Source organism: Furipterus horrens, unplaced genomic scaffold, assembly GCF_987537825.1.
Source record: "Furipterus horrens unplaced genomic scaffold, mFurHor1.1.pri manual_scaffold_4, whole genome shotgun sequence".
Lineage (NCBI taxonomy): Eukaryota > Metazoa > Chordata > Mammalia > Chiroptera > Furipteridae > Furipterus > Furipterus horrens.
In genome coordinates this window covers 98,443,116-98,461,426 of record NW_028327174.1, presented here as the reverse complement: position 1 = coordinate 98,461,426, position 18,311 = coordinate 98,443,116, and the positions used below count along the sequence as shown (strand labels likewise).

General features: G+C 54.1%; 1 protein-coding gene across 1 annotated transcript in view; it reads left to right on the top strand.

Annotated features, from left to right (window-relative positions):
- Positions 1-18,311, top strand: part of TSPAN11 (tetraspanin 11) — a 37,708-nt gene that overhangs the window by 6,933 nt on the left and 12,464 nt on the right. The window contains exon 2 of the mRNA XM_090275724.1: positions 7,509-7,700. Within this exon, the coding sequence (XP_090131850.1) occupies positions 7,509-7,700 (192 nt within the window). The remainder of the gene's footprint in view (positions 1-7,508; positions 7,701-18,311) is intronic.

Below are 18,311 nucleotides of genomic sequence, written 5' to 3'. Positions count from 1 at the left end.
TGCCTTCTTCCTACAAATCGCGTGGATCTCCTCTCCTCAAAACCGCATGGTGAGAGCCTCTTAAAGCAGCATGGGGAGCACTCTCAAAACCTCATGGAGAACTCAGTTTCTTTAATCCGCATGGAGAACCTAGCTTCTCAAAACCGCATAGAGAAGGCCCCTTCACCAAGCCGCATGGAGGGAGCGCGAGAGCGAGCGAGCGAGAGAGTGAGAGAGTGAGAGAGAGAGAGCCAAAATGTCTGCAGCTGCTTATATATCCCTGACTACATCCTCTGACACAGTGGGTGTTGCAATCAGTTCTGACCATTCACAGAACCCTACGTGGGCTCTCTAGGCTCCTTCCGTACCATCCCACAGTTCAAGACTCCTCCCATCTTCTTGGGCCTTGGAAGTATCAAAGCCATTTTACATAACAAAGGCACAAGCAACTAACCCCAGGCATGCAAAGATGTCTTAAAAGCTACTTCCTTTTCCCCATCCCCCAGCTGCAAACTCTGGGGTTTGTTTTTGGACACCCCTGTTTCTGTAACATGGCCAGGGGAGTGACGGGAGTGGAGAACATCCACTTGTGCCTCAGGACCCCCAGGAGCCACAAGTAGGAAAGAACCTCTGCTTGCTTCCTACCGAGGGTACCAAACCCTTTGCTCGGTCCCTCATCCTCCTGTGTAACAGGCCTCTGCCCGCCTCCCCAGGTATGTCATCTGAGGAAGAACAGACGAGGGCCCCAGGCTGGTGTTGCTGCTGTGCCCCTTTGGAAGGTGCTGAAGTCACAAGACCCCATGGTGTTTAGGGCATCTCTGCCTCTGTCCTGTCAAGAGCTGCTGGGGGACTGGCTCATACTCGAAGGGGACACATTGGTCTGAACAGGGCCACTGCAGATGAGATCAGTCAGGGATGAAACCTGGGGGTACAGCCCTGAGCTGCCCATGCTGTACTCGGGGACTCCAGACCTGGCTGTCGCCCTGACACCAGGTGGTTTGCTTCATGGGCAGAGGAGCTTTGTGTGGGTCAGCAGCTCATTTGGTACAACAGGCACTAGATTGGACATTAGGGTTCTGTGTTCTAGTCCCCGCTCTTCCTCTGGCTAGTACTGGCACCTTGGAACAGTCTCCTCTCTCTGGGCCTTAGGTTCTTCACCCAGAATATAAAAGGGGTTAGATATGAGTCTTTTCCTCTGCTCCTCCCATCCTTCTTCCTCCTTCCATAGGGAGTTACTGGGCACCTACCATGTGTAGCCCTCTGCTGGGAATGCTAAGATGAATGAGATTTAACCAAGAGGCTAAAAGGGGAGACGGGCAAAGTAACAAATACAGCAAATATGCTGTGATGAGTGTAACCATAGAAACCTGTACAAGGCATGGAGCTAGTAGTTGGAGGACAAAATGATTTGTGGGGAGTGGGGGCAGCAACAGCACAGACAGGTTCCCTCCAGCTTCTGAGTGCTGTTTGAAAGAGGAACAGGTGATCTTTCGCTGTCTCCCAGCTCCGTAAGTCCCAAGAGGTCTTCTCTTATTGTAAAGGTAGATGGGTATGGGGGAGAGAGGGGAAAGTAATGCTCTGAATTATTTTATCACAAAGAGCCAAGAAAAGGATGCCCTGCAGGGGAAAGTAGCCTTTAGCATAACAAGCTTATCCTTGAAGATTCAAGGCAAACAGAACTGGCGCCAAGGCCACAGGAGTGGGGCGAGCTGGGAGAAGTGCTTGTCAGGTGTTGGCAGGTGTTGCTCATTAATTAGGTGGGGAGCAGTCCCTGCTCCTGGGAAAGGGAGTTGAGGGTGGCTGGAGTGTGGTAGCCCCACCCCAACCCCAGGCCTGTGAGCAGAGGGCTCAGCATACACCATGGGGTCGCAGCCCTGGATTCAGCTGCCTCTGGATTTGGGTATGGGGAGCCATTCTTCAGAAGTGACTCAGCCAGCCCCAGGGCACGAAGCCTGCTCAGACCAGTGTTTCCACGCCTCTCCCTGAACCCTGCCTCTTCCACACAATGGCAATCGCCTAGCGCGATTAATCAGGGTCTTCCCACCCATCACCTGCAAGCAGCATGGGGTGGGGACAGTGTCAGGCTTGGGCCCCACCGCTGGCACTGTGCCTAGCCAGAGCAGGTGTGCAGTGGGTGCCAGTGGAAAGAGAGAGATTAGTGAAGCATTAGGCTGGCATTAAGAACCCGTGGGTGCTACCCAGGCCACTCCAAGGGCTTCCTAGTGACCTGAAGAAAAGTCCATTCCTCTCTGAGACTCACACTCCCCCTGAAATTAAAAACTGCCAGAAATGAAGGGAGAGAATTCACAGTGTAGCCCCAGAACTCGGCCTACAGAGGCAGCGAGGGCGGCACCCGGCGTTATTTGCCCAGCCCTCTGCACAAGTCCCACCTACCAAGCCCACCCTGCTGCGGAGGCTCCCGCATGACAGGCCGTGCCGAGCTGGGGATTCTGAGGGGAGCACGGTGTGGTTCCCACTCATACTGAGAGCTGCACCGAAGACCAAGGACCCGACCCAGGAGAGCCAGAGGCAAAAGAGAAAGGCAAAAAAGTGGGGACTCAAGGAGAGATGAGAGTGCTGAGGCCCAGAGAAGCTGTGTAACTTGTCCAAATTCATGCAGCCGGTTGGGGAGCTGGAACTCCGAAGCTGGCTGCTGGCCTCTTCACCACTCTATTACCGTAGTTATTGGGCACCTGCAATGTTTTCAGGAAAAGCAACTACTCAGTTCATAGTAGCTAAAGCCCTCACGTGGAGGGAGGGAAGTAGCAGGAGATGGATATCCAGGCTAAGCCTGGCTGTCGACTTAGTTCCTGAGTGCTGGGGAGCTTGAGGCGATTTCACTAGGAATGCCAGGTGGCTCAGCTCTTAGAACACAACAACCTGGCCCCTGGGCTGAACAGAGGCCAGGAGGCAGGTACCAGGTCGGAGGCGAGGGGGAGGGGCCAAACCAGGGCAGCGCAGGGCGTGGCTTGATGGAACTGGGCGGGGCCAGCACTTGGGCGGCCCTGCGTGGAGAGGAGGGCGGGGCTGTGGGCTGGGACAGCAGTGGTGCTGCTAAGGAGACGGAGGGGGTGGGAGGGCAGCGTACTTGACAAGAGTGGCTCTAAATGAACACACACGCTGCCCAGAAACCTTTCTAGCCCACCGTGGTGCTTGGCATAAAGAAGGCACCCAGCAGACGCTTACACAGCGAACCTCAGCGCCACACTGTGCCTCCTGATGCCACGGCTCCTCTCCCACTGAAAGCAGAGAATTCCCCTTTCCATGGTGACCCTCCCTTATTGGGAGCCTCGCGGTCCTGGCCCTGCTCCACCCCACTGCCATTCCCCTCAGATCCCAGCACAGAACCCCTTCCGTATCCTAACAACGAAAAATCCTACAGTTGCTTTACACTCTGCCCGCTTTTCTTCTGGTCTGCTGCCTGATGTCTATCAGGACCCAGGCACGTGTGACTCCTCAGGCTAATCCTTCTCCCCACCGTGACATGAGCAACTTTCTGGCAATGTTTCTTTTCTATAAATGGGCGGTTTCTAAAATGACACAGCCTGGGTGACCTGCCTGGCCCCCCTGGCCTGCCTGTGTCCTCGCGGGCAGTTAGGCCGGCCTCACACCTCAGTAGGCTTTCCTGGCTAACTGGTTATAGGCTCTGGTCTTGAAAACATAATTAATATTTCACAGAAAACCAACCCAGTTTCTGCAAAGAGCCAAATACTGTTGAATCAACCATGCAAGTAGCTGTTGAAATTGCTCATTGAGGTCAGCTGTCTCCCCACCTCCTCGGTCCTTCTCAGCCCCCTTCGCACAGCCCTGTGTGCTGAGTGAGGCGGTCTCCACTCCGCTGGAGTGAAAGCCACGAGCCACTGGTCCAGAAGCCTCTTGTTCGAGGTGTATTGGCAGAAGGTTGCCCCCCTGCGCATAGGGACACTTTACCCATGTGGCAGGGACTTCAGAAATCAACTCATCCAGCACCGACATTTTACAGGTGAAGAAACTGAGGGTTAGAGAGGCACACAGTCACATGGTTGGGGGGGTGGGGGGAGCGTGAAGCCAGGGCTGGCACTCAGGCCTGCTGACTTCTACTCTCCCAAGACACCCTCTGGTGACCCATTCCAACATTTAGCAGCTTTTACTTTTCCTGCCCAGAGGAAAGACTATTTTCTAAAGAGCTGACCAAGTCCCAGGCAGGAGAACCCCTGGACTTGACCTCCTCTTGCTCCTGATGGCGAATCCCACTCGGTGCCCCCTGCAGATGCTTAACTTCTCCACCAGATGTGACACCCCAGGGGAGGGGGTCCCTACTGGGCCACAATCACCCCCTGGTTTCTCCTGTCCCTCCAGATGCCACCCAGACCCTCCCAATGGCTGGGGACCCTGCTGTTGCTCTGGCTGACCCACAGGCTTGGCCTGTTTGCAAGATTCCAGCCCTTTCTGAGCTGAGACTGGCAAACGCTGTGAGAATAGCAAACCTAATGGACTCAGTCCTCCTCCTCCCCTGGGGCCGCATTTCTCAGAGCCCCCCCCCCCCACTTCTTCCTCGGGAGCCACCTATTTTTTTCCCTTTCTTTCATAATCTGATTTTCACCCCTTTGGACTGAAAATTCTGCTCCTCATTATCTCACCTTCTACACTAAAGCTCCTACCAAAGCAAACACCCTAACACAGACAGAACAGGATGGAGTCCAGGTCCTAAGCTGATTTCCAAATCAGCCTCCAGCAGCTGCCCCCAGGGCTGGGGCCCAAAGCTTTCAGGAAGCAGAGTGGTCCCAGAGACTCAGCACAGCCACACCTGCTGGGGGAGAGGGGCAGGGCACGTGGACACTCTGTCAAATGTGACATCTGCACCGTGGTTCTCAACTGGAGCCATTTGGAAACTTCATAAAATATTCCTCTCCCATTCCCAGAGGTGTCACCTGGCCTGGGGTGTGGCTTGGGATTTTCAGAGCTCCCCAGGGGCAGTGCAGCCAGGCTGAGGCACACCGGTAGAGGAGGCCTCGCAGCACTAAGGGCACAGCACAAGATCAGGCTCCAGCCCCAAACCTGAATGCTGCATTTTAAATGGATGACTACTGCTCTGGGAAAAGTATCCAAATTTTTCTTTTAAATCAGATTTTCCATGGGTTCCATGCCCCCCAACTGAGTAAGTGTCCCCAGTCCAGTCCCAATGTGCCCCTTAAGGTGGTCCCAGATTCGATGCTCAGCTGTGGGGTTGACAAGCCTAATGGATGATGGATAACATGCAGATTTCTATAAAGAGCCTGCAGCAATTAAAAATTAGATCAACTCATTGTGGTCACATTGACTGCTTCATGCTGTTCAGAATTTCTTCCTGGCACTGTCATGTGCCTCTGATTAATAAAGAATGAGAAATGAATTATTACTTAATTAATGCACTGGATTTGGTAGGCAAAAAGCTTCAATATAGAAGATCCATGGGGAAAAGTAATCAAAGGGGCCCTTGATGATTATATTAGAGCCACTGGTCTAACACAAGCTCTTATTTGAGAGGTGAAGAAACTTAGGCCCAGAGAGGTTAAGGGTCTATCTTTCGGTCACACAGCTGGTCATGCAAAGTTAGGATTCTTACCCTAGCCTTCCAACCATGCTGTAGGGGGTAGAAAGAAAATGTACAGGATATTTTGCTGGAAACTCTCATTTAACACAATTCCATGGACCCGAACTCAGGAAATTCCTTACTGATCATGGAGGCCGTGTGGCCAGAGATAGCGTATAGCCACGGAGAAATTACAAACCTACTGTATGTAGTTCAGGATTTCATCGAAGCTAAGATACCATCAATTGTATTATAAGATACATCATTGTTTTCTGCACCACTAAGAAAAAGTAATGCCAAGTATAATTGTAAGATGCCATTAATCACAAGCTGCATGTCAGTTTGAAAGATGTAAAAATGTAAGAACAAGATGGGATTGACGTGCCGCACATTAGCCTCTCCCACTCTGTTCACAGCCACGCCGCTGTGTGTTCCTCCACCTGGTGTTCTTCCCTGCTGGAGGGACTAAGGGGGATGAAATGGCACTCTGAAGGAAACAGATCATTTAAAAAGCAGAAATGAGTAGTGGAGCAGGTACAGCCCCATTTGTGGAATCCAAGGACAAAGTACCACGTTGGCCCTCAGAAGACCTGGGTGTGAATCTCAATTCTGAAACTTCCCAGTGTTGTCATCTCGAGCACATTCTTAGTCTATCCAAGCCTCGATTTCTTCTTCTGCAAAACAGAGATAATATGTGCCCTCCTCCCAGCCCCCGCCATATCCTTACTGTTGCAGAGCTCAGAAGAGAACACGGTAAGCTGAGTAAGGTTGGTGCCTAGTGCATATTCATTGCTAAGAACCACCTTCCATTTTCAGCTGGTGCCTGTGACTTCTGTGAACAGAGAGCTGTTAGGTGACAGGGTAAGTTCCTCAGAGAGTTGCCCTGGGGTTGATGGGAACACGTACAGGGACAAGCATCTGTGGACTAAGCCCAGTGGGGCTACTTTCACTTTGGCCACACTGGGGACCCCTTAGGGAGCAGTTTTCACCCATCTGAGGAAGACAACTCATCCCTACATGAGACAGGGAGACCAGGGGCCAGACGGAAGTCTGCCTTCCCAGGTACAGATGGCAGAAATGGTCCCAGGGGTCTTGTCCCCACCCAAGCCCTGGGCAGACACTCTAACACGCTGAATCTGGCACACGCATTTCTGCTGAGTTTAACAGACACACACGGGTTACTCTGCCTCACTGCACAAAGCAGAAGGCAAGGGGCCACCCCAGCTGTGTTTCCAGGTACCCTTCCTAAGGAGGCACCCAACCTACCAATCAGCAGTGTCTTGTCCCTGCCCCCTTCTCAGGGCTGAAGGGGAAGCAATTAGCAAAGAAGAAAACTCTCCTGATCAGTCCCCCCACTGTGACTCCAGCTGAGGAGTTCGTGTCCTTTCAACCATGGAGGCTGCATCCTGAGTTTGAGTCCTAGCAGGGCCCTAATTGCCCCTAACCAGAGGCAGGCCCTCAGGCACTTCGCCTTTCCTCTCTGCACCTCAGTTTCTTCATCTGTAGAGCAGAAATGAAAAGCCCCATCATGCTTCCCCCATGGACAGACATAGGGCTGAAACCGGGGGAGTGGAAGTGCTCGCTAGAGAGTGGGGACAAGAGCAAAGGAGTCCCAGGGGAGGAAGGGCACAGGGCACTGGGAGCCAGAAGGCGCAGGGGCTCATTTGCAGAGGTCGCCCCACAGTTGCCGTTGTCTCCCCGCCTCACGGTCGATGTGGTGAGAAGCACAGAGTTGGGAGTCACCCTGGATTCAAAATCTGCCCCTGCAACTCAGGTGTATGACCATGGACCGGTTACCAACTTCCCCATGCCTCCATTTCCCCATCTGTAAGTCAGGGACCCACCCTATGCTCACAGGCTCTTTGAAGGACTGAATGAGATGAAGCCCGAGAAGTGCACAGGCGGCGGTGGGCGCTCGGTGAGTGGCAGCCGTGGCACACCACAGCAGTGACCTGCTCTGATCCGAGGCTTCCTGCAGGTCGGTGGGGCCGCCGTCCTGGCTGTGGGAGTGTGGACCCTGGTGGAGAAGAGCAGCTACCTCAGCGTCCTGGCCTCCAGCACCTTCGCAGCCTCCGCCTACATCCTCATCTTCGCGGGTGCCCTCGTCATGGTGACTGGCTTCCTGGGCTTCGGTGCCATCGTCCGGGAGGACAGGGGCTGCCTCTCCACGGTGAGTGCCGCCTTCCCCACTCTGCCCCGCGCTGTGGCTGGAGGGAGGGAAACCCGCTGGGGCCTTGGGAGCAGAGCCAGTGCGCCTCACCCGCAGCCTGTGCCTCCAGGCAGGCCCCTGCACTGAGAACCCCGCCAGTGACAGTGGCCCCAGCCTGTAATCTGAGTCCTTGGGAAGGCTGGAGGGGCCGCTGCCCTTGGGTTGGCTGTTGGCCTCAGCCTCCAGGCTCTTAGGAGCTAAGCCAGGAGGGTGCTCTCAGTCCTGGCCCAGTTAGGGGCATCCTCCCCACCTCCTCCTTCCCCTCCTTCCTCTCCCCTCCTCGCCCCTCCTTCTCCTTTTCCTCCTTCTTTTCCTCCTCCTGTTCCTCCTCTCCTTCCAGATTTTATCATGATGATTTCAAAGCTACGCAAAAATGAAAAGAATGTCATGGGGAAAGTCTGTCCCATTGCTCAGACTCAGAAACACTCACCTCAGAGCCAGTCCTGTTTCCTCTGTGCCTGGTGCCTCTCCCACCCTGACCCCCCAGGCCTCTCCTCATTTGTAAATATTCCAGGGTGTACCCCGGAAACTTAAGGGTCTCTTTCTAGAAAAATAATGACAATACTATTATCACACCTAAACACAATTAACAATCATTCCTTAATATCATGAAGTAACCAGGCAGTTTCATATTTCCCCAATTGACCCATAGACTGTTCTTTTTTTTTCTTTCTTTTCTTTTTTTTTTAAGGTTGTTTGAATCAGAATCTAAATTAGGCTCACACATTACAATTGGTCAGTTTGCCTCCTGGGGCCTCTAAACGCCCCCAGCAATCTCTCTCTCTTTTTTTCCCTTGCGATCTGTTTGTTGAAGGAACGGATCACATGTGCTATAGGTGCTCCCGGTCTGGCTTTCCTGATGACGTCCCTGTGAGGTTATTTAATGTGTTCTCCTGGTACTTGAATCAGAAGCTTGATCAGACTCAGGTCGGATTGTTTGGGCAAGAGCATTTCCTGAGTAGTGGTATGGGCAGCCCAGGCTCCTTGATCGAAGTCCTCCTGCAAAGCTGGCTGTCCTCACCTGGCTCCGAGTGTCTGGAGAGCAGGCCAGGGCAGACAGCAGGGGCAGAAGCCAGAGTCCAGTTCAGGACTGCCAGGCCAACCCTGCGACTCCCAGGCACCTGCTGCCAGAGCAGGCTCCTCCACCCTTGACTCCTCCTGAGGGCCAGGGCCAGTGTGGGCAGGGAAGGCTGCAAAACATCAGCAGGATGGGCAGGGCCAGAACCGGTCTAAGTCTCCACAGAAATCAGGCTGAGCCTGAAGGAGTCAGGTGTCAGGAAGAAGCCCTGAAGGGCGGTGCCACCCCTCCCCGCTGCTTCCCTGAGTGCAGTCTCATGTAAGCGCCCCGCCCCCTGGCAGTCTCAAAGACAAGAAGGAAGACCTGAGGGTCTGTAACTGAGCACTCTGCTCTCTGAGCCACTGATCACAGCCTCCCCTTCTTCACTCCCTTCTTATGTGACCCAATTGCTAGATCTGTCCCACCATCTAGAATGAGCCACTAAGAAAACAGGTGTCTCCAGGCACAGCCTGACAGGCATGTGGTCTGACGCCTGCGTTGGGGGACCAAGCCTGTGCCCAGGGCTGTGCAGGGGAAAATGGAGACTTAAGGAAGGCCAGGACCTCAGGCTCGCCTGCAGACCTGGTGCCGACCTCTTGCCCCAACTTCCAAGGGTCAGCAAACAGAGGGGCCTTCTCATCCCCCGGGACCTCGAGGCAGGGCCAAGGCACAGGGGCTGATGGATTCCTTCTTTACCCGCTGCCTACGTTCACTTCCATCTTACACAAAACTGAAGAATTCTCTGGTCCATCATCACTACCCTAACACATCAGAGAGGCACCAGCTCAAAAGTGAGGTCAGAGAAAAGTGCACACATGCATGCAGTCACCAGCCCCGGGTTGTGGGGCCAGGGCTAACAAGCAGAGAACTGCTAAGCCTGGCAACTCCTTCCCGTGCTTTTCCCTGCCCTCCTCTGAAAGACCCAGAGACAGAGCTGGCCCAAGGACAGAACCCAGGAGAAGCAGCGGGTCCTTAGTAATCTCTGTCCTGGCATACCAGCCGCTGAGTTATTGAGTACTTCATTGTCTAAACCAATGATGTAGCTGTGAGATCTTTCTTGGGCTAACACAAGCAAGACTTTTAAAACCCAGGCTCCTACCTAGAGGCAAGTGGTGTGGTCAAGGCAGCTTAAAAGTGTTCTGTGCCTTCTGGAGGTTCCTTCCTGGTCTCATTGCCCTTTTCTCAACGTGTGTCTTAACTTCCTTTTGAAACCTTTAATTAGCTAAGAGCTGGAGGAAACTCCAGAGGAGAAATGCAGAGATTCTAGCTCTAGAAGCTCTTTTCAAAGTGGTCTCTGAGAGGAGAAGAAAGATGGAAGACCAGGTGTCTATAGAACTTGGACCACAGAGAGGGAGAGGTCTGGCACCAAAAGTTCCCAAGAACCACCACAGAGGGCCATCTAGCTCCCCCAGGCTCATGTCCGTCCTGCCCGGCCCTTCCTCCTAGCACATCTGCAGCCCCTCAAAGTCACTTTCACAAGAAGGAAATGTTCATCAGGGACAGGAATAGCACATTCTGGTCACTGCTTAAATGATGATCACTTGGTGTCGGAAACCTGCAGAGCGGAACTGGAATGGGGTTTAAATTATTCACACCAGCTCTTCTTTTTTAGCAAAGGCTGCATGAGAGAGCCAGAAAGTTCAGGCCATCTAAGCCCAAGGCCAATGACCAGGACAGATACCACCCTGATCAAAGGAAAGGGATATTTTTAGAGTTTTGAATATGGGCTCTGAAAACTTTTATGATGGATGGTGCAGGCTAAACTGGGTCTTTCTCAGGAGTTCTTTTATATTTATGGGACAGATTAAAAGATAAGAAATTCTAGAACCAATTTCTGAAAATGAGGGGACTCCAGGTTGCAACCCTTCTAGCCAATACACCCAGCCTTGGTTAACCAGGGCGATAAGGTCTAGAATCAAGGACTAGGGCTTGGGAGTAGATTGAAGGGTAGCTTGGCCAATGTGCTCTGGGACCCCAGGGCAGTCACTCGGCCACTCTGGCTACCCTGATATCCCCATCTTTATAGGGGGTGAGGTGTTAGAATATTGAGGAATTACTTCAGGTCTTAGGAAATGAGTCATTATATTATATAAAGATCATAAGATGTGGCTATAATTGCATTTACATCACCATCATGATGGCCAAGCTCCTCTGATAAGGAACCTAAGTAAATGGAGTTATTCATGCAGGCCATCGCTCCCAGGGTCCCCACAGTTCCTCAGCCACAGAAGGGGACTTGCTGGAGGCCACATGGCCAGAAGCTTGAGCCACAGCCTCTTCTGCTGCCCCAGGCCAGCTCAGTGTCTCTCCACATGGGAGCCTCCCCACGGGGAATAGGACTTGCCTTTCTCATGGCCGAGGACCCAAGGCCTGCAGGCCAGCTGAAAAACGAAGCAGCAAGGTGAGCACCAGAGGCCACTGCCCTGGCTGCTGCCACCAGACTCACTCAGAAGTGGAGATCGTTCAGGGTGCTGGCATGCAACAGATGTTGGCTCTGTGAGTGCGCCGCAGGAATTGTCTGCTCCTAGTTGGAGGAAGTTCAGTTATGTGTGGGTGGGGGTCACCCACAGGGGACTCTCTGTCTCCCCTCCCCTAACCAGGGCCCTCAGCAAATCTCAGAGTAGGCCTGAACCAGGTGAGACCGTGTGTGTGTGTGTGTGTGTGTGTGTGTGTGTGTGTGTCTGATCTGTGTCTGTGTCTGTGTATGCATTGCAGGAAGAAGGCAGGGCATGGTGGGTAAGCAGCATCTGTTTGCATCCCCATTCCAGAAATTTGTTTGGGGGTCTCTGCAGGTGTCTTCCTTTCCCAGTGACATTTCACGCCTGTTGATGTCACAGTGAACCTTACTGCACAAGCACACCCCCGGTCCCCAAGGATGGCCTGGCGGTGAGGAAATTGGCCTGCATGGAAAATCTCCTCCTGAGGCCCCACGCAGGCACTTGTGCAGGATGTTGAGAGCGGTCAGTAGTACTACTTTACTCTCATGGGGCTGATGGGAGAAAAGGGCCTGTGGAGACAGATGGGTCATTTGAAGAATCACGCATGCCTCACTTTGCTTGGAGCTCCTCACTGGGGAGCCAGAGCTGACTGCATTCCCTGCCCAGAGCTATGGGCAGGGGAGAGGCCAGGACCCGCTTTCCTTCCCATCTGCCCTGCCTCTTATTCCCCTCTGTGGGACCAGGACAAGAGTGGTGGCTGGACAGCTGTCTGGACGTGCTCCTCTCCTGCCAGTCCTGGCACTGGCTCTGGGAGGCTGTGCCTCCGTCTGATGTCAGCGCCTGGCCCCACCAAACCATACATCACACTGCTTTAGGGGAGCTTAGAGTTGATTGAAAAATGAATCCCAGGAGACAGAGTGATGGTCGTCAAAGGTCATCTTTCATACTAGTGCAGCTGATGGGAGCATGTGGCTTTATCTCTACATCAGAAGCCTTAACAGCTCTTCACCTCACTAAAAACTGCCTCACTAAACTCATTGCGTGGTAGAGAGCAGAGAATATGGCATCCTGAGGACAGGCTGTCTCAGAGGAGGGAAGGATGCCCTCCCACCAAACATATGAGGAGCAGTGAGGAATGAAAGGGTGAGAAGGGGGGTGTTCCTCTAGATGTCCCTGTTGGGAAGCAGGAGGCCAGGAGAGAGGACACTTGACCCTGACACGGCATGTACAGATGGAGCAGCAGCACCAAGACAATCTTCCCATCTAAGCCCTACATTGTATGCAGAAGGCCCAGAGAGGGTGAGTGATTCACCCAGGGTCACATAGCATCTTCACAGAGGGAAGCTGAGCCCAGACTCCCAGGCCAGGCTACCTTGTGTGACATCACCTTTTTCTCTGGCTGGTACCATTCTGGGCTCAAGACGTACCTCCCTTAGGCTGCAGGGGATGTTCCTGATCACTGCCCACCTGGAGCAGCAAACTTTCTATGCACAGCAGTACTTACAGCTGGTTAATTTTCACCACCTCCTCTCTGATTTTTGGCAACTCATGCACCATTTTACATTGATGAGGCTGCCTAATTCGTCAACCTCCACAAGCACTTCCAACACATTTCCAGAATCTTCTGCTTTACTGGGCACAAGACAGGATGAGAAGGGTAGGAGACACAAAAGGGACTAAGACCCGCTTTGTGGCTTTGAGTCCAGAAAGGAAGACAAAACGCCTGTGTTAAAAAACAAAAGACCACATGGAAGTTAAATTCCTGTTTGAATTTGGTCAGAGCTCTGACCTCCCTGAGCCTTAGGACTCTTCCTAACCTCTAGGCAAGGCAGGAATTTCTCTGGCTCAGCCTTCACTTTCCCCCTGTAGCCAGCTCTGTTACCATCACCACTGCTCTCCTGGGGTCCCTGCCACTATGCTGTGTCCTACCACTGCCCGTGCACATCCCTTCTGTTCCAGGCATGTGCACAGGTGCCTGCAGGGTGTGCCGTGTCTCTCCCCATCCTGTGAGAAGACAGCCCCTCCAGGGGGCTAGTAGGAGGCAGTAGTCGGTCACTTCCCCCACACCCAATCCACTGGGCAGCAGCATCCCCTACTTCCCCAGGTTGTGTGTCCCCGGGGGGCATCTGCTGGTCACCCCTCAGCCAGCTGGCCGGGTCCTGCTGTCCTCTCTGGAACCTGCTGTCTCAGCCCATTCTGTCTGGACTCTTAGCAGTCCTCGCTTAATATCTAGTGGATGCCTGTCTTTGGCTTGTTGTTCTGAAACTGTGTTCCCCTTCCATGAACCCTCACAGTGTGAACTTCGCACTCCTAACCCTTTGGCTGGGACTTTGGACAGCCTGGGCTGCAGTCTCTTGACGCCTCATGAATATCCCCTGCCTCCCCACGGCCTCTTCCAACCTCCCCACTCAGTCAGCCAGCTTCCGTAGCCCCAGCCCTCTTCTCTGCTCCCAGCCCCTTGGGCCAGAACTGGATATGAGCATCAGCCAGAGCACGCCCCAGAGTCCTCCTGTAGAACAGCCCCAGGTGGAGTGGCTGCGTCCCAGCATCCAGCGTGGCTGTGGTTGGATGGCCCAGGCTGTGAGCCCCTGGGAAGGAGCCAGGAGCCAGGAGGGGTAGAGGTCACCTTCATCCTTCCAACAGTGACATCTTGTTGCAGGAATGGCTTGAGGCTCCCAAATCCACATCCTCTTTTCTGCACAAACAGGCCAGCAGCTGCACCTCTGAGCCGCAATTGCCTCTAGCCGGGTGGTTAATTGCCAGAAAATCATGCGCCCTGAGGTCATTGCCGCTTAAACAGCTGGCTCCATCTTTTCCTATTTGGCCTTGGTTGGCCTGAGCTGCCCGGCCCTCCCTCGCCTGCGCATGCTGCTGTAATCTTCTCACACACGGCCAATCAGGGAGCCTCAGGCTGAGCTCCTCTCCCCAAGCTTGACCTCGGCAGCATCTCCCTTCTCTTCCCACTGTTGCCAGGCTGCCCTGACACCACACTAGTGCCTCTGCCCCCAATCCCACCTGCTGGACACCTAGCCTCGATTTTCTGACTGTGGCTTAGTTTCCATCTCTAACCATGCTGCATGGTGGGCAGACAGGAAGAAAGCTTTGGCGAAGCTTCCTCCTTTACGGCAGAATCAGTCCAACAGAGAAATTCCAAAAGTCCAGTTGTATCAAGTGGTTAAAACTTACCTCAAGGACAGAGCCAGCTGGGGCCGAGCACAGTGCCTCTGCCCCTGAAACTATACCTAGGGCTTAGCTTGTCCCGTGTGGTATGCATCCCTCTGAAGACTCAGTTTGTAATTAGTCACCATACTGTCACAATGAGAAACATCCCTGCAGATTTCCTGCAGAGTCTCTCATTAAGGAAAGTATTGGTTTGGTTCAGAGAGTACTGTGCTGTTCCAGCTTCACTTTGGATCTATATATAGTTTTAGAAAATATCCAACTTCTAGTGCAAACTGTTCCATTAAAGAATTAAAGGAAAAAAAATTGGTGAATGGTACAGGGGAAAGATGACTGTTGGGGTCCCATTCTGTGATTACCAGACTGGTTCCTTCTACCTTTGGGGTCCCCTTTGGCATGTTTTGAAATGGCATCATTCTTATTGAGGGCCATTGGGGCAGAAGCCACAAAAGCTTGCTTTGGAATTGTCATTCTGCCTTCTGTCAGTCCAAGACTCAGGTGATCCCTTCTGGAATGACTGGGAGCAGCCCTGAGAGCAGGGGCAGGCCAGGCACAAATACCTGAGTGGGCCGGAAGTCGGAAGTCAGAGAGGGGCTGGGGAGCAAGTCAGACTCACACCCATGCACCAGGCCTGTGAAGGCAGAGCAAGATACAGGTCAGAGCCGGAGGGCACACAAGGGTCAGAGTGTACGTAGTCCCAGGAGCAGACCAGCGTGAGACGCACGAGTCCGATCAGGGTCTAAAAGGTTATCAGCAAAGGGAGGCCACAGTCAGGAACTTCTGGCTCAGGGAGGGCTCTGTGGTCCTTGCCCAAGCCAAGGCTTGATGGCTATCAGCAGCAGAACACAGGCGGGGTTGGAGCAGCAACCCCAAGACAGGCGGCACGGAGAGAGCAGAGGCCTCACTTGTGTTTGGGGCACTGTGCATGCACACACGGAGCGTCGCCCAACTTGTGCATACAGTGACTAGACTCTGAGATACGGCAGGCTGGCTCAGGGAGGCGAAGGGCGAAGGGGGCAAGCACAGGCGTTAGAGCCCAAGGTTGTGACCCTTGGCAGAGCCGCTGCTGCGCCATTGCTAGCTGTCCCCGTGGAAGAGGGCAGCCTGGCCGGGAGGAGCCCCCTGGAGCACGCCTGGCTGGCCCGCTGGCACTGAAGAGCAGGGACTGAGTGAGGGCCAGTGAGAGACCTGCTGTGTCGGGGTCGGGAGTTTCCTGGATTTCCCCTTTGTCTCCATCACCACTGTCATTCCTCTCCTGACACCTGTATCCACCCAAACCTGCTGACTGCACCCTGTGGGCTCAGCGAGCGGGCCCCCCACCCATCAGCTGTTAAGGGACAACAGCAAGTCAGCACACAGGTTCTGCAGCACGAACCGCTGGGTCCAGTTCCAGACTCAGCCGTGTTCTTGCCGAGTGATTTGGGAACAAGCTACTCCAGCTCTCCTGCCCACGTGCACTGGCTTCAGGGAGGCTTCAGGGAGGTTGACGCTGCGCTCTCGTGGCTGTGCGCTGGGTGGCGCTGTGCTCCAATCCGAGGTGGGAGCCGTCCTGGGAAGTGCTCACAGAGGGGCTACACGTGGGAGAGCTGACGCGTCACGGAGTCCCTGTCATGGGGGCCACTCGGGTGATTGTGCATTGACTAGGCTGAGGAAGAATTAATTATTATTATCTTGCGGGTGCGGGCGGGTAAAGGGTGCCTTTCCACTGCTCCCACTGCAGAAAAACAGTATTTCCTCTGCTTCTCCAGTTTGACTTTGAGAAACAAGGCCAGCCACCTGAGGTGGGTTATGGCCTCCTAAGCCATGGGCCAGGGAGATGGGTTCTGGCTGCCCCTTAAGAGAACGGGGGCTCTGTTGGAGGAGCCCGGGCCCTCCCCAGCATGGTTAGCTGGGAGAAGCAGGATGGCCTGGGGCCCAGGAAATACTGACTCCTTGGACTGTTACACAGGGTATCTGGGAATATTTACAGACTTTTATTTAATAATTCAAAATCAACACCCAACTAAAAGGCAAAAGCTAATTCCAGAACCTTCTTTATGCGTCCTAGTCAATCTGTTATACATCCTCTCTGGCAGCTCACCCCTCGCCCCCCAGCTCATTGGGGGCAGTGGGAGGGACTGACAGCTGCTCCAGACAACACATAGTCCCCAGGGAAGCTCCCAGAGCTCCTGGGATGTACCTGGCCTGGTGGCATTCTCCCCGCTGCACAGACCCTTTCTTCAGGCAGGGTGCTGCAGAGGGGCCTCCCGGGCAGGCACAGAGCAAAGCCCCTTGCATTCTTTTGTGTGGCATTCAGGCTGCTCAGGGACTGGATAACGGTCCTTAGACCTTTTTGTGTCTCCCACAGTGCGCAGGACACATATGCAAATCAAGTCCCAGCGTCAGCCATAGACCCTGAGAGTTCCTCACAGTGGGGCTGCCCTGTGCCCCTGGCCTCCACCCGCTAGATGCCAGTGAACTCCTCCCAGCTATGACAACAACAGCAAAATAGTCTCCCTGACATTGCCAAGTGTCCCCTGGGGGCAAAATCATGCCAGGTTGATAACCACTAGTATAAATTAAAGGAACGATTCTGTGCTTCCCACAGATCAGGAGATGAGGCTCCTGTCCCCAAGCTCTGGCATGCTCTGGCCAGTCCCCATTGTGTCACGACGTGCTCTGTGAGATGCACACGTACATCTGAAAGCAGGCATGTTCACCGAGCCTGCAGCTAGAGCCAGCGCCACTCCAGTGGCCTCTGTTTCCCAGAAGCTCACGGTCATGCTGGGGAGACCAAGGGGTGCCACCTGAAGCAGAGCAACCTCTGCAGAGCAGTGGCTAAAGTTATGTCACTCATCCAGTCAAGGCCCATAGGAACTGTCATGGGAGGGGCAGCATGGCAGGCAGGTGAAGGACACAGAGGCAGAGCTAGTCTAGTCAAGGAGAGAAGGAGCAAAGCAGAAAGTCCCCGTGTCAGGACATGGAGGCACTAGGACTGTGGCGGGGGGTGGCAGCCACCGCCGGCCTGAGGTGGTGCAAACAGGCCACCACTGAGCTTCAGGTAGACACCTGAGGTCCAGGCAGGGGACCAGCGAGGGCAATGGCTTCTGGGTAGGAAACTGTGTGTGGGAACAGAAGGAACGCTTCCCAGAGCTGCACAGCCAACTGCACCCTAGGTCTCTTGAGACGATTTGGCTGGACTGCAGCAGTCTGGGAAGGCTGGGCGAGGCGAAGGGCAGAGTGGCAGAGACAGCACTCTTAGAACTCATGGCCTCCCATGGCAGACACTTCACTAACCTGACTGGAGGCGCAGGCCCCGCCTCAGAGTTGCCCAGATTCTCAGTAGGGGATTCCAGCAAGTACAGCCTGCCTCTCAGGGACTGTCACCCAGGAGCTGTGACTCAGGGCCTCCCCTGCCCGGGTGAGTCACACACCTGCTGCTAAAGCTGCTGCCTGGAGCCAGAACCCATGCCCACCGAGCACCCAGTGGGTCCACTCCCTGCCGCCACCCGTGGTCCCTCCAAAACCCGAACCTGGCCCTGGCTTACGAATCCTCCATCTTTACAGCTGGAGCTCCGGGCAAGAGGGTGCCCTTCCCCCTCCTGCCTACTCCGCCAGGTTGGAGGCACGCTTGATGCCTGGGGCTGGCCTGTACCCATTTAGCCAGCCATTAAATCCCGCACACGGTTCGGTGGCTCTGCCTCCCCAGCCAGGCTTCAATAGCAGCTGTGGCAATGGCTTCCCAGAGAACAGCACATCACTGCCACGTCCTCTGGGCCACCTCCATGTGCAACCCAAATCCTACAGCAGCGAGAGAGAGAGAGAAGCCTCCCCCGCCACCCGTGGAAGGAAGGTAGCGAGATGCTGCCCTCTGAGTGGGCAGGGGCCTGCGTCCTTCTGTTTAGTGACAAGCGCCCC